The following is a 16,074-nucleotide window of genomic DNA, read 5'->3' on the forward strand; positions in this document are numbered from 1 at the left end:
GTGGGTTCTACCCTCAAAGAGAAAAAATTACATTTTATTTTCCAACAAAGAAAAATAAATCTTCATCAAAGACATCAAACTGTAGAAATATTCATATTTAAAGAACACACAAACATCCTGTTCACATTATTCTGAATCTGTGAAGACTTCAACAATAAAAACACGTCCGGTCTTCAGTTTGTTAAAGCCATCAGAGTCTATCTGGAAACCAAATCTAGCCTTTAAAAAAGATGGAAAGGTAAAGCAACTGTTGAGGCAGAGAGGAGCCTGAGTTCATTTCAGTACAACAACATTTTAAAGATGTCTTACAGAGAAGAGTCATTTATGAAAAACTGTATTTTGAGAATGTTTCCTGTTGAATTCAGAAAACTTTATATCAGATATTTTAAATATGTGTTCAGACGGGAAGAGTGAAGCATTGTTCACTGGATTTGAACCCACTGTACCGACGTTAGCTGAAGCAACAGACGCAGACTCCTGTTTTTACATGAAGACTTCAGCATAACCGTCAATGTTTCACTCAAATTTCGACATTTACAACTCACACAGATCTCACTCAGATCAATTTGAGTCTAATCATGTCTTTCCGGTGACTTTGTGTGCAATCTAAATGTCATCGATCTGTCTGAACACTCTCTGACTCCTGGACTTCAGGTCTGCGTCTGCACTCTGATCCAGATTTATTATCTAATGGACTAAAAGTCTGACGTGTGTCTGTAACAGCGAGTCAGTCAGCGGTTTGCAGGTCGTCACCTTTGCTCATAGGCACTCCCGCTGCTGCACACCCTAATTACTCCTCCTCCTCCTCTTCCTCTCCTGACTGACCAAACGTCGTCGTCGTCTTCTTCTTCTTCTTTTTCTTCTTGGTCTTGGCGTCTGCTCCCTCCAACCCGCTGGAGAACTCGGAGCAAAGCAGGCTGTCCTCCCTCTGACCGCGAGAGAACCTGAGGACGATTAAATCAAATGTTAAAGTTTAGTCTGCTTCATGTTCACTCTGTGATCAAAACGAAACAAAAAAGGTACAACAGTGTGTTACGGCTGCCGGCAACACCCTCATGTGTGTAGTATAATGGAGAATGATATGAGATGCAAAGCAGGCTGTGCCATCCCGTGCTGCTGATTGGATGGACCGGGAAAGCCCCGCCCAGTGCCTGGAGAAGGGAGCTGCTGATTGGTGCGGCAGGCCTGACTGGCCAATCGAGAGGAGTCAATCAACTCTGCCTCCAGCTTAAAGAGCCTAATTGTTTGCAGCTGAGGGCAGCTGCCAGACCAGACCTTGTAGAGAAACTGTTTGAGAGTGTGAGGACGTGGGCCTAGGAGTAAGAGCTAAAAACTGATATCCTTTCTGCACGTAGTCAATTTGTGTTGTTTTAGTCACACTAGGTTCAGGGGTGCTGTGAGTACTGTTTTATGTTTAACCAAGTATTTAAGTTAGAGAGGTGTTTTGTTTAATCTTTCGTTTTCATTTAGATTTAGAAATAGTCTTCCCTTTTTGAAGATCTCCTTTTGTTATATTCTGTTTTTGTTTTCCGCAGCACCCATCGGCCCACTTGTCCTTTTTGTTTGAGCACTGTTTGTCATTTACCTGATTCTGGAATAAATTTCCTTTCTAATACCAATTCCATCTGGTTTTATGTTTATGTCCTGATACCCCTAGCTAAGGACGTAACAGAAAAGAAAATATCTGCTTCTTTAACACAACGTCTGTGAACATACACACTGAAGAAGTCAACTATGACTCCCAGAGTGCATTTCACTGACAGCCAATCACAGAGCTTCACATTAATGTTGAGCTGAAGATAAAGATGATACTGCTGAGAAAACGGATGTATTAACTCCATGGCCCCAAGGAAGTGCGCCGGGCTTTGGCCAAGCGGTGGACTCCCAAGCCGTTACATGATGCCCTCTGGTCCAAGAAGACTTTTTCCATAGACTTACATTGAGAATTTGATCTATTCGGTCTGATTACATTTGGAAAGTCTACAAGTGACGCACGATTAAATCATTGAATCCCTATTTAATTTAGTGGAGCGCTAAACTGGAAGTAGCCAGCTCGGCCAGCGGAAGTAGTGCCGACCATCTGAGTTAAGTTTTGGCTCCATGAAGGCTTCCTGCACCACTGAGTAACTCTCATAGGAATAAACGGGCTCTGCCTCGAACGCTGTACCCAGTTCTTATAATACATCTTTAAAAAACACTTCTAACTGACTTCTTCTCCATAGCAACAGCTATGGATATACATGGACCGCATGTAAATGGACTGCATTTATATAGCGCTTTTCTAGTCTTAACGACTACTCAAAGCGCTTCTACAGAGTCCAGGCACCATTCACACACACATTCATACACACAATGGCCGAGGCTGCCATACAAGGTGCCACCTGCTCATCAGATAAACATTCACACACATTCACACACCGATGGCGCAGCATCGGGAGCAATTTAGGGGACATTTGTTCAAGTACTGAACTTAAGTAAAGTACCTCCAAATTGAGTATGTTCATTAATCCACAAAATAATGATTACCCTTCTAAACTTCTGTAAAAAAAAAAAGAGATAAAATTATCAATAAAGTCCAGAAAGTTAAAACAGATTTTGTGTATCAGAACTTTCTTCTTCTTCTCTCCCACTAATCACCTCAGATTTATCTGGTGACTCTTTGGAGGGGGCCGACCCCTAGGTTGGGAACCAGTGGATTAAACTAGAAAACTCTATATAAAGTAATTAAAAGTAGCTCCACCTGGAGCAGCTACAACAGTAACATGCTGCTCTAACATTGATGCCTCAGTATTAACTCTCTAAATCTAATAATGTCACATAAAATGAGATAGCAGTCGCAGACAGAAAGACATTTTACTGCACTATGTGTACTTTTACTGCACTACATGAGGCTGATAATACTTCCGTACTTCTACTGAAATAGAATTTTGAATTCAGACATGAACTTATTTGATTTATTTGATGATTTAAAAAAAAAGGATATCTAACACTGCACAGCAGTAATTACATACTGTAGGCCGACATTAAAGATCACAGAGGACAAAACACACAATAAAGTCTGAATACTTATTTCTATTGTGGTCTTTTAGTAAAACACGTATCATGCCACAGGATAAAACACCACAACATGAAGTCAACAAGTACAGACAATACAATAAACAGAAAATAGCAGGCGGCGGGGTAGCTATGTCCACATGCTTTTAGCTTTCGTGGTCATAAAAAGTAAAAATGCTACATGGTACGTTGTAACCATTTCTTTAAGACCACTTTAAACGTGCTCAGTGAAACACTCAGTTTCAGATTTGTGGGCAGGTTATTCCACTGTACTGCTGCACTGTAGACAGATGTGGTTTTGCCCATTTGACTACAGTCTTTTTACACTGTAGTATTAATAATTTTACTTCAGTAAAGTACTTTTTCCACCGCTCACTAATACAGTGTTGGTTTAAGTCTTCATGAGATGTATGATCATGAGGATCACCTGAACGCACTATTACACAACTGGCCAGCACCCTTAGGATTGAGACACACACACCTGTAATTACAATATGTCTCTACTGACCACTAAGAGTGTGTGTGCGTGTTGTTGTCAACAGCTGCTCCTCACTGCGGGCTTGTCTGGACACGGTCTGACCGACCACACACACACACACACACACACACACACACACACACACACACACACACACACACACTGAAGGGAGCAGCAGCTTTAATTATGTATAGGAGTGTGTGTTTAATGTGTGTGTGTTACTGTCTGTCAGCTCAGCAGGGGTTGTGTGTTAATGAGCAGACAGACAGACGTGTCAGACACACACACACAGACACACACAGACACACACAGACACACACACACACACACACACACACACACACTCTCTTACCTCTTCTTCTGGTTCTGGTTCTTGTTCTTGTTGTGGGTCTTGGCCCCGGGGCCCGGGGCAGCGTTCAGGCCCTGTGGAGCGTCTCTGAGGCCAAAGCTCTTGGCGGTGTGTCCCAGGTGGAGGGAGCGGATGTGGAAGATGTGTTTGAGGTGGGCAGGGTAGGTGGTGTACGCTCGCAGGAAGGACTGCAGCGCTGATGACATCAGAGGGACACATGTCAACAAAGGAACTGTGTAGATAAGTAAACAAACAAACAAATAAACAAACAAACACTGAACGTAACATACCTTTCTTGGCGTTCTGCACTGACTGAGCGTCTGAGTGAACAAAGTTCTCAAACTCTGTCTGCAGGACCGTCGCTCTCTCTCTGGTCTCTTGCTCCAGGGCTTTAGACGAACTCTGACAGACAGACAGACAGAGACAGACAGACAGAGTGGTCTGCTGTTATTCACCACAAACAACTTTATATGAACTGTAAACACAAACCGTCAAATCACCCTTCAGGTGTAACCAGTAACACCAGCAACATCAGGGACCCAAAGGCGTTGGGATCATCGTGAGTCAGTTAATATATGCAGAATTAATAAAATACCACTAACTAATTACTATTATGACAAATAAAATATACAGTTAGACATGAAGGCCACAGCTCACAGGTTGATCCAGCCCCGAGAGAAAGACCAGCAGGTAACTGCTCAGCGGTGAAACATATAATCTCCTTGATTTTAGGATAAACTAAATAAATCTATATTTTGATCGGGTTTGATATTGTGCTAAAAACACATTGGAAGTAAACATTGGCCAAAGACAGAAAGTCATAATTATCTATTCTAAGTATCACATCTCTATCAAAGTAAGGCATGCACGTAACACCTACTTTACAACATTGACTTACATCTTTGATTATTATAGAAAGTAGCATTTTCATCATAATGTAATTTAATGGATTGCTATAAATCCAAGAATTATCACCCACACTTATGGGACATTATTAGTTTAATGGAAATTAAAAAAAGCATAAAGTCTTATATTTGTGATTTCATTCAATTTTTAATTATTATAATAATAATTATTAATATTATTATTCCATGGTGTATTCAGTTATATTTTTGACATCTTCCTGACGTTTCAGGATTTTGCACAATAAATTGCAGCTTTCCATTAATAATCAAAATCTAAATGTGATCAATGAATTCTTGGCACGATCCGGTTCAAATGGAGCGCCAGTCCTTTGATACCGAGATATGATCAAAGAAAAGATCCACAAACATTGTTCTGCCTCAGAACCAGAGTGAGATCAAAATCCAGCGAGCAAGGCACTGAACCCTTCGGCTGCTCCATCCTGTGAAACTGTGAGTATGTTTCAGCCTTCATGTTCAACAGATGGATACTATCTAAATAAAAGGTGTTAATGTCAGAGTGACAGAATCAGAGACTTCCTGTCTCAACCTGCTGCAGGACCCGTCAGGTCTCCGCTTCAATACAACTGTCTAAACGGATCCTTCACAAACTCGTCCCCCCTGCTGCTTTAACTGTCACTGAAGTCTTTCTACTCAGAGTCTTTGTTCTGGTGCTCCTCAGCCTGACACTGTCACGTTTGGGTCTTTAAAAATAAAAAGAAACAAGTGTTTAAAAAAAGGATTCTTATCACCATCAGAGAAACAGCAGGTGGTTTTAGCTGCCTGTTGGTTCAGACCATCAGATTCATGGTGAATCCACTGCAGTCCTCTAGAAAACTTGGGCCCACTGCAGAGACCCCCAGAACTCCACTCCACTCGATGGTGTTTTAAGCCCACGACGTCTCCTTCCAGGCAGCGCTGCGACCGTTGATTTCAAGGCACCTAACCCTAACCATAACCTAATCCTAGTGCCTTCCAGGCAGCGCTGCCTGGAAGGAGACGTTGGGGGCTTAAAACACCGATAAACCCCCAGGAGACTCCAAAGACAGCTGGAAACCAATCAAAGACCCTCACAATGCCCCGAACGGCCCTCTAAACCAACTTGAAAGCTCATTGAACACCCAGATGAACCTTTAACTCTCTCAGAGATCCCCGTGCCACATTCAAATTCCCTTAGAAAACCCAAGTATCCCTAGATCCCTCTTAAAGACTCCTGGAACACACTTAAAATGCCCTGATGGACCCTTGGAACCAATTCAAAGGCCCCAGAAGCCACCTAACACTCTTGAAGGAACCCTGGAACCTCTTTAAAGATCCATGTACAGGATGGATTATTAAAAGGTTCCCGAAATCCCATGACCACCTTTACCTCAACCACCCCTGGAATCTTCTTACAGTCCTGAAACACTGGCACTCAATCAGAAACCCGTTATACCCCTTCAAACACTGGGATAACCTGAAGGAACCTTGGAACAAAAACAAAAAAGCCCCCAAAAACTCCTTCAGAGTGGAACCTTAAAGATGCAAAAACTGTTTAAAACTCTGGATACCCTCTGAAGGACCACTAAAACGCAATCAAAAAAGGTACCTAGAACCACACGAGGGACCAATGAAACATCCCAAAGATCTGTGAAACCCTTTTTGAGGAGCCCTGCAAATCGCCTTGCAGACCCTTGTACCCTCTCACAGACACCAGGAACCTGGAAAAGATCCATGATGTAATCACCTGGAGTTGCTAAACCACCTCAAGGACCTCTGCAAACATCTCCAAACCTTTATATCTCTGGAGCTCCATCTGAAAGGTCAAAGGTGTTTTACCTTGCTGTAGTATTTGCCCCGCCCCTTGTAGGTGTCATCCATCATCAGACTGGACAGGATGTCCAGCAGCTTCAGCTCTGATAGGCTGAAACACAACAAGACCCGCCCCCGCAGTCAAAACCAGGAGGTGGACCATCAGTAGTACTATCACTAAGGTACTGCACAGTGCTGTGATGGTACTGAGATAGTACTACAACAGACCTGATGTGGTGATTGGCCAGTTCGGTGATGAAGGCGGTCTCAGCAGGAGTGAGGAAGAGGAGGCTGCTACCTCTTCCTCCGATACGGGCCGTCCGACCAACACGATGAACGTACTCTGCCGCTGCCGCTGGAGGAGTGTACTGTAAACATAAACTGATGTTATCAAGTAGCAGGGAGCATTGTTTTGGTGAGAATGCATAAGGAGAACGGAGAGGCATGGTGTCAGACCCATGGAAAAGAGACAGCAAATTCACTCGTCACTTGAGCTGATTAACGGGGCTCAGCGGGCGGACTTGCATCTCCACCAGAAACATCTCTAATGGCGTTTTTCCATTACATGGTACCTGCTCGACTCGCCTCGACTCTACTCGCCTCGACACACTGTGTCCGTTTTCCATTGTAGATTTTAGTACCGCCTCAGCGTGGCTGGTCGTCTTATGCCGGCTCGACGCACACACCAGCGTATAAACATCAGGCCACTTGAGCTTGTTTTTACAGTTCTGTGGAGGCTCCAGGCAGAGCTTTCGCCGTAGGCTACGGCGAAAGCTCTGCCTGGAGCCTCCGCAGAACTGTAAAACAAGCGGCGCCGCAGTACACTGCCGTGACCTAACGCGACACACACACACACAACGTGGAAGGTGTGTTGTTGTTGTTGCCACAGCCAGAAGACACATTTTGTTTCAAATGAAGCTGGAGGCAGCAAAAAAAACACAGCTGGCTAAACTATTTAAAAATGGCGGGTTTGTTCAGACACACCCCTCTGTCACTTTCACGTCACCTTTTGGTATCGGCTCAGCTCGCTTGGAACCTCGACTGAGGTGGTACTAAAAAAAGTACCCGTTGGCAGGTACCAGGTACTTTTTTTCGTAATGGAAAACCAAAAAAAGGTGAGTAGAGTCGAGGCGAGTCGAGCAGGTACCATGGAATGGAAAAGCGCCATAAATGCACAGTAAAATGCAGATTTTAGAGATTATGTTTAAAAAAATCTTAGTTCTGATAGTAAATTCGTTAAAATAAATCTGACGGGGTCACAAAATCAGCTTAAAGACTTATTTTCTTAAAAATATTTACATATGCGTTCGTAGGGAGAATACACTTGTTTCTACAGACATGTTTCAGTTTTCTACCTTGAACCTGAACTGCATGTCCACACTGCTGAGATGAGTCAGATTTAGAATAATTACCTGAATGATCCAGGTGACCTGTGGAAGGTCCAGACCTCTGGCTGCGACGTCCTGAAACACACATTTTACATTTTTTGGGCTAAATAATAAATATAACTTATACTGTAACATGTGTTGTATATGGTGCATAATGAATACTAGATTCTGTGCACAGAAGTGAGAACACAGACATGATGATGAAGAGAAACACTGACCGTACACAGCAGGACTCCAGAATTAGACACGGAAAACTGCTGGAAGACCTCCGAGCGCTCCTGTTGGAGAAAACAAACACACCCACACTGACTGAAGCTCCGATACCCAGGGGATCACAAAAACACCACAGAGCAGAGAAACGTTGGTGGCCGTCTTACCTCCTGCTTCATATTGCCATGGAGACGCAGGAAGCTGAGCTGAGGCTTCTGATTGGTGGAGGGCCCAGAGAGGACGGAGGTGAAGAGGGAGTGCAGGAACTCGACGGCCTCGCAGCTCGAGAAGAAGACGATAAGTTTGTTGTTCTGAGAAAACTGAACAACCACAGTCGTCATCACGGTGACCCTTAACTGATGATCTGCTGTCAACCAATTATGTCGCTGCAACTGAAAACCAGCTGAGCAAGATGCCTGATCTAAATGATTTGTTGAAAACTAGACTGCAATACATTGATATTGTTTACCTTGCATTTGTCCAGTATGAAAGCAGCCAGACAGACCAGTCTGATCTTACTGGGAACCACTACCACATATTGCTTCAAAGACTCTGGCAAAGCAAAGCTCTCCGATTGGCTGGCTGTGCTGGGGTCAGAGGTCACAGCAGAGCTGGTGGTGGTGAGGTCAGAGGGGGCAGGGCCAGACACGTGGATGTTGACTGGGTCCTGAAGACAAACGTCTACTAACCGAGTTACACCTGAAACGCAGTAGGATGTTGAGATACTTTTAAAACACTCAGAGACAGACTGCTGCAATTAGAATGAAAACTCTCCATCCTTTAACTCTTTATACTGTAACTCAGTAAAATGTGAACACACAGACATAAAACATATTGATATCATTCAGTGTGACTTACACTTTCTGAGGGTATCAGAATAAACATCCATAAATCCAATTAGAAATCATAGAAAAAAGACACTGCAGAACTTGCCTGAGAATCATCACAGTGTACGGCATAGTTTTGTGGGGCTGCCATTTTTGGGGTTGAGTTAATAAATACATTGCTGTCGCTATTGACTGTCGCATGGCCTTTTTTAAAATGGCAGGTTTGTGCAGGATGTCCTGTGTCGCGCTAGTTACCAGTCAGTGGTCTGTAGGGTTTTAACTCCACCTTCTGGTAATCTGCTCAGCTTGCTTGGAACCTTCACCGAGGTGATACCAAAAAACTACCAGGTATCAGTTAGTATCCACAACTTTTGCTAATGCAAACACGAAAATAGCCGTTCTGCTTGGTAGTAAAAAGACAATTTCACTAAATGTAAACAAATTTAGACAAATTTTTCTCATTTGCCACAGAAATGTGTGATTCTGCACATATTTATTATCATTATTTAGTTTTAATACATTTTTTGAGTTTGTTTTCCCCCAGTTGTCTCTTTGTCCATTTGAAAACCCCTACTGTAAAGTATAGGAGTATATAGTATATGAAGTAAAGCGACCAACAAGAATAAAAAAAATCTAAATGAAATATTCAAATTGTAATAATAAAAAAACAATAAATAAAGAAAACAGAAAATAAGACAGACCCCTTTGTACAGCAGGAATGAGCTCACAGACAGAACACAGTGTGTTTACCATGTGTTAATGTAGCAGACAGCAGGACGTTCTGTCTGCTTGGTCCTGTAGAGTTTAGACTGTTTAATATGACGGTCAGATCCTTCTCAAAACCCAGGTCCAATGTCCTAAACACACACACACACACACACACACACACACACACACACACACACACACACACACACACACACAAAGACACAAACACTGGATGAAGGTCTGAAGATCAAACATTGTTAATAAACTAAGTACAGATAATCAACAGTTAAGAGAGAAATTATTGTCAAAACTGTTTCCAACGCTTAGACCTTGTAAAAGTTGTCTTGTCATGTTTTGAAAGCACTGAGGGAGCGGCAAAACCACAATGTCCACTTTTAACATTTCTGTTTATGTTCAATTTAAAACATACATGTACTTTAAGTTATTGGAGCGTTGATTGAGCTAACAGTTTCCCATTGCTCTCAGAAAATATGTAACTTCATATGTGAAAGAAAAGAATTGATGTGGGGTTCCTCAAGGATCAATTATTGGTCCTTTTCAGTTTAATCTCAACATTCTTTAACCGGCTCGAATCATGAAAAACAACATCTGTTTCCATAACAATGCAGAGGACATTTAAACTGACACATCTGTGTTATTTGAGTCTGCTTCATTCTGTTTAAAAACACTGTCATTTGACTATGAACACATACTGTTAAAGAAAACACTTTGCAGTTATAAACTCGTGAGTTACCGGTCGGCCTCGTCCAGGATCAGCCAGCGAACAGCACTGAAGGCGATGCTCAGGGTGTTTTTGATGTGATCCACAAGACGTCCAGGAGTTGACACCAGGATGTTGATTCCTTTACGAAGCCTGAAGAGAGACGTCAGTCAGTCAGTCCAGGTTTTTGTACAACCTCCAGGATACTGGAAACTCATCAAGGACTCTGGTAAATTCTTAAGGGCCTCCAGAACTTCAGCAAGAAACACTACAACTGGAACTTCCTCAAGGCCCCTAATACTTCCTAAATTTTTCCTGGAACCCTTATCGAGGCTAATCAGAACTTCCTTGAGGACTTCTTTAACCTTCTCAAGGTACCCACAACATACTCAAGGATTCTTAAAACCTCCTCATGGACTTTTAGAATCACAGCAGCACTTCTGACAAAAAGGGCAGAAGGGGAAGGAGGATAAAACAAGAAGAGGAGGATGAAGAGGAGGAGGTAAGTACAGGGATTAGTTGTGTACCTGGCCTTCTCTGATTTCCTCTTCTCTCCTCCCATCAGGACTCCTGGGACGATCCAGGTAAACGGCTACAGAGAAACAGAACACGTGGGTGAGCTGCTGTTATCAACAACTCTTCCTGCAGCTGCAGGACTGAGTTTGGGTTCATGCTCAGCTCTAAATTGGTGCATTCAATTAAAGAGGGGGTCGATTAGGAGTAAAACATCCTGATAAGATCATCAAGTAAGAAGCAAGTTTTCACAGTCAGTGTTCATAATCATGAGCAAAAAAGAATCAATAATATCAGATAAATGTGATCGGTTTGTGTTACCTTTAGAAGCTTCTGGAAGGTCTGAAACGTCTGCTGGGCGAGCTGATCGACAGACAGAAAGTTGGGTTGTTAGTAAATCATGTTTAAACAGGTGCAATGTCATCTTCAGTCACCAAACAGTTTTTCAACCTCCGACGGCTGTTTAGGCCCATCGGCGGAGGGGCTGCGAGCTGAGCTGCTGCTAAAGTTTGCTCAGCTTGTTTCCCTTAAAAAAAAAACTTCAAGATCCAAACACACTGCAGGCTGAGATCAGCGCACTGGCCCTTTAAGAGTGAGCTGAAATAGAGAACACAACAGGTGAGGACAGGTGATTTGTCACACCTCTCTTGTCGGGACGATGACGACAGCCAGAGGACCGTCGGACCGGCTGACCTTCTGCTGGAGCCCCTGCAGACTCTGAACCACGGGGACGGCGTAGGACAGAGTCTTACCTGCAGAGACACGTAATACCACTAACATTTAAACCTTTCTGTCAGCACAGAACTGAACTGTGAACATGCCATTAAAGATCATTTAAATCCATGTAATAATGAGCAGGTTATCACCTTCAGATGTATTCATGTTGCTGTTGATTCATGTAAATATAAAGATTTATAAAGCGTGCGTTTGTCTCACCTGAACCCGTCTGAGACTGAACGACAGCGTCTCGTCCCGACAGGAGAACTGGGATAGTCCGTTTCTGAACACTGAACACACACAGAAAAGATGGTTGATTCTTGGATGGTGGTTTGCATCCCATAATCAGTCTCTGTTACTCATGTTGTGGAGGTTTACCTCCCTTTTGGGGACAAAATACAACATCCCCACGACGTGAAGTAAAATCAATTTCAGGTTACGATTCAGTCGAACTGCCAAGCTCACACTTAACACAAAAACACCCTCCATACTGAGTTTGAGTTGCTCCCCTACAGAGTGGTTATGGCTAGAAAGAATCTGTTGTCAAACTGTTGTGAGAGTTCCTTTGTGTTTACCTTCGGCAGGCAGCCTCGCAGTGATAACGTTGCTCAAACATTAGTAGGCAATGACAAATGATGGCGAGTAGATAAGCTATATAATAATTAGGTCAATTAGTGAGGATTATCTAACAAATAAGCTCAGTGAGTGTGATTATTAAAATAGGACGTGTGTGTGTGTGTGTGTGTGTGTGTGTGTGTGTGTGTGTGTGTGTGAACTGACCTGGTCACCGTGGAAACATTCAGGACTTTGTTCAGTGTCGCCACCTGGTGAACAGAAACCAGGCAATCAGAGCACAGAATGTACTATCTTTATTTTCTATAACAGAGGGACATGAAAACATCACACATATAAAACTAAAAGATGATAATTATTTATTGTTATAGTTAAGTGGAGATGACTCTGTGTGTGTGTGTGTGTGTGTGTGTGTGTGTGTGTGTGTGTGTGTGTGTGTGTGTGTGTGTGTGTGTTACCAGGTGTGGGTGCAGGTCCAGGTCTGAAAATGAGTCACTGGTGAAAATCTTCTCTTTTAACTGGGAGACAACTGGTCTGAAAGAGGAAGGAAAAAATCATAGAAGAAGGAAAAGAGGTAGAGATGGAGGAAGGGGTGAATGAAGGCAAAAAAGAAGGATGGAGAGAAGAAAGAAAGCAAGGGAGGGAGGATAGACAAAGGAATGAAGAGATCAAGGAATGAAGGAAGGAAGAATGGGTGAAGGAGGAAGAAGAAAAGAATGAATAAAGGAAGGAAGAGAGGAAGGAAGGAATGAGGAAATGGAGGGGTAAAGGAAAGGTACGAAATATGGAAGACCGGTAGAAGACAGGAAAAAGAAAAATTAAATGAATGAATGGATAAATGCATGAATAAAGGAAAAGTTTATTGGTAACTGATTAAATATCTGATCGATCGATCGATTGATTAATAAACAATTAATCAATAACATCTGAGAAACGCTGATGTCAGCTGGCTATGATGTGATCAGAATCAGAGGCTGATCTGTTCGGCCAATCAGAGGAGGAGCTGTGTACCTGTGGATCTCTGGGATCTCTGGGTTGTGTTTAAACAGAGAGGAAGTCTTGATGCTGCTCCTTCCTGTTTCCCTCACTGCATCCTTCTTCTTCTGTGGTGTCCTTCTGTCTGTCTGCACAGTGGGTGGAGACTGGAAGATATTATTATAATAAAAATAACAATGATAATAAATATGTGCAGAATCACACATTTCTGTGGCAAATGAGGAACAATCTGACTTACATGCACAAAATATTACAGCTTGCCCTTATTTTGAAAAAGACAACATTCCTGCTGAGCTGTTTACATGGCTAATGAAAATGAATATTCAACTAATATTCCCGTTTACATGCAATTCACAAAAAAACTTTTTTTAAGTGTTCCACCAGTGGCGGACCACGCGAACACAGCCTGCTTTTTTCATTCCTTTAACCACCTTCTTGAAAAGATCAGATTTGCAATATTTGCTTATATCCAAAAATCTGTTGATATCCAAGTCTCTTATAATGTTTAAAAGGTGTGTTTCTCCTTCTTTTCTTTTGGCCATGCATTTCTACCCCAGCCTTGTAAACTGTTGGCCAGTTGGTTTGTGTACAACGCACACAGAGTTGACTGTAAAAAGGCAAGATGCTGTGTGTTAAAACTGCGCAAAAAAACCTCGATTGAGACACATATTCTGAAATGTGCTGTATACACATGACTAGGGTTGGGTATCGTTTGGGTTTATTCCGATACCGGTGGTAAAGCGATACTTTTAAAACTGTGCTGGTGCCTGAACTGATACTTTTTAAGAAAGTAAAAAAAAATAAGGGTACTAAACAACAGTCAGCGACATTAAAGAACGGCTTGTTTATTGCTAAGGCCATATGGTCAACATTAAATGATTTAATAATATAGTAATAATTATAACAATAACGTATTTCACTAGTAAATTGCTGTTGAACGACAAAAACAACCACCAGATGGGAAAAGGGTATTTTACAATAACTTTGAATGCACCACGAGGCTACCAGTTTCAAGTGAACGCACCTGTTGTTCTTCCAACAATGGCAGCTGCACACTGCTTAACATCCCGCTGTTGGATCCTCTACAGTGAAATGCAGTCACACTTTACACTGTTTAGCGTTAGCTGTCAGTATTTTAACCGTGTTTAATCCAGCTGCTAGCTAACGGTAGGCTAACGTTAGCTGCTGTCGAGTGTAGTGTTAACTAGCGTCACAAGCAAGCGATGCTTCTGTTGCCTGTAACGTCCGTTTCGGAGTATCAGAGAGCAGCGCAGGCATATCAGTGGCACCAGAATGAGACACGGTTAAGGCACCACATCTCGGTACCCAACCCTACACATGACCTATGAATGCTCCTTAAACCTCAATGATATCGGCATATCACACGTCTTAACATGAAAAGGCTGCATTCACAATAAGGCCTAATTCTGAATATCCAAACAAAATATGCTGTTTACATGACCCCTATCAAATTCAGAATATTGTCATATTCAGAAAAATAGCATGCATGTAAACCTAGTCACTGAGAAGACAACAACGTGTTGAGGTCTAATTTTAAACTCTTTCAACAGGTGCTCAAAAAGGAACCTGATTGGTTTGACAGGTATGTTTACCTGTGTGTCTGCAGGAGGAGAAGCTTCAGTCTGTAGCACCACCTCCTCCTCCTCCTCCTCCTCCTCTTCTTCTTCCTCTGCTGTCTTGTCCAGTCTCCTCTGTTTGAAGGAGCCTCTCTTCTTCTTCTCCTCCTCTGAGGAGTTGATCCTTCTCTTCTCTGCGTTGTGCTTCTTCTGGAGGACGAACAGAAACAAACTCTGATCAGCTGAAACCTCTGCACAGTTTAACAATAAACAATGATGAAACCACAGTCAACTGTTGACACTCACTCTGGCCCATCTCTGCTGAGTAGTCAGAGGTTTTGACCGGGGGGATGAAGAGGGGGAGAAACTGCTGCAGATGTTCAGACACAGCTGGTCCTCTGTTGCTGATGACATCATCAGCACACCTGAGCCACAGAAAGACAGGTAAGAGCTGCACGAGCTCACACAGACACAGTTAGAGCACTTATTTAAATCGGATTAATGATTGAAAGGATTTCAGACTCATGCCAAACTGTATTAGAAAGACTGCAAAGTTACTTGTCAGCATGATATAAAACGCAGTTGTATATTTAGCATGTGTATGATCCAACAAACAGCTCTTCAACAGTTGCCCTGTCACTAGACAGATTATTAGATATTACCAGCACCTGTAAGCTTTAAGATGCATTATGTTACTGGCGCATAAAGATAATAACAGAATACTCAAATGGGAAACCTATTACTAAAAAAAAATTTGATTTATTTGACTTGTGCCGAACTGAAGACGGACTCTTATCGATGTGTTTAGGGTTTCATATGATATTGTTTTACCTGTGTTTCTGTCTGACAGGTCAGGAAACGTTAAACCGACACATTTCTGAATGGAGCCCCGTCATACAGAAGGTTTTGGCGTCTGCTACACCTAGCCTGTTTAACATCGTTAGCTCTGACTTTATACACAGTCACGAAGCACAGGCAAACTAAATGTGCCGTTATCCACAATAGCATGTGGTTTTAGCTACACACACTTACATACACACATAAAAACACGTGTGTTTGTGTTTTAGTTGTAGCTCAGCGGCTAACGCTACCCTTATGCTACCAACAGATGCTTTCAGTTAGCCTGTAAACTTTTAGTTGGTTTAGAAACACAGAGAAACAGAGAAAATTAGAAAAATTAGAACGGAACGGACTCACCGTAAAACAGAACCAAACTACACGCGTGGGGATCTCTTCCTGGTACGTCACTGAAGCCCCGCCTCCTTCACAG

At 42.5% G+C, this 16,074-nt stretch overlaps 1 protein-coding gene across 3 annotated transcripts; it reads right to left on the reverse strand.

Annotated features, from left to right (window-relative positions):
- On the reverse strand, positions 1-16,074 carry ddx31 (DEAD (Asp-Glu-Ala-Asp) box polypeptide 31). Of its 3 annotated transcripts, none has more exons than XM_031302161.2 (21): positions 16,002-16,074; positions 15,111-15,229; positions 14,841-15,014; positions 13,243-13,355; positions 12,690-12,765; positions 12,439-12,482; positions 11,878-11,948; positions 11,584-11,693; positions 11,263-11,304; positions 10,956-11,020; positions 10,462-10,581; positions 9,750-9,856; positions 8,642-8,871; positions 8,340-8,492; positions 8,181-8,240; positions 7,987-8,037; positions 6,803-6,942; positions 6,602-6,686; positions 4,172-4,283; positions 3,885-4,077; positions 1-944 (listed from the first exon to the last, which is right to left on the reverse strand). In XM_031302161.2, exons 2-21 carry the CDS (start codon positions 15,219-15,221, stop codon positions 791-793), a joined length of 2,211 nt encoding a protein of 736 aa, XP_031158021.1. In that variant the 5' UTR covers positions 15,222-15,229; positions 16,002-16,074; the 3' UTR covers positions 1-790. The 3 variants fall into 3 exon arrangements, with proteins under 3 accessions (XP_031158021.1, XP_031158019.1, XP_035854750.1); XM_031302159.2 differs by having other exon boundaries at positions 13,243-13,373; XM_035998857.1 differs by having other exon boundaries at positions 1-946; positions 3,880-4,077; positions 13,243-13,373.

Source organism: Sander lucioperca, chromosome 2 (assembly GCF_008315115.2).
Source record: "Sander lucioperca isolate FBNREF2018 chromosome 2, SLUC_FBN_1.2, whole genome shotgun sequence".
Classification (NCBI taxonomy): domain Eukaryota; kingdom Metazoa; phylum Chordata; class Actinopteri; order Perciformes; family Percidae; genus Sander; species Sander lucioperca.

Excerpts from the sequence above, each read along its gene's own strand:
- ddx31 (XM_031302159.2), bottom strand. The coding sequence starts at position 15,221 with ATGATGTCATCAGCAACAGAGGACCAGCTGTGTCTGAACATCTGCAGC. Across the intron at positions 12,483-12,689 it reads TGGACCTGCACCCACACCTG|GTGGCGACACTGAACAAAGT; the intron begins GTAACACACACA and ends TCTGTTCACCAG. Across the intron at positions 4,284-6,601 it reads GGGGCAAATACTACAGCAAG|AGTTCGTCTAAAGCCCTGGA; the intron begins GTAAAACACCTT and ends TCTGTCTGTCAG.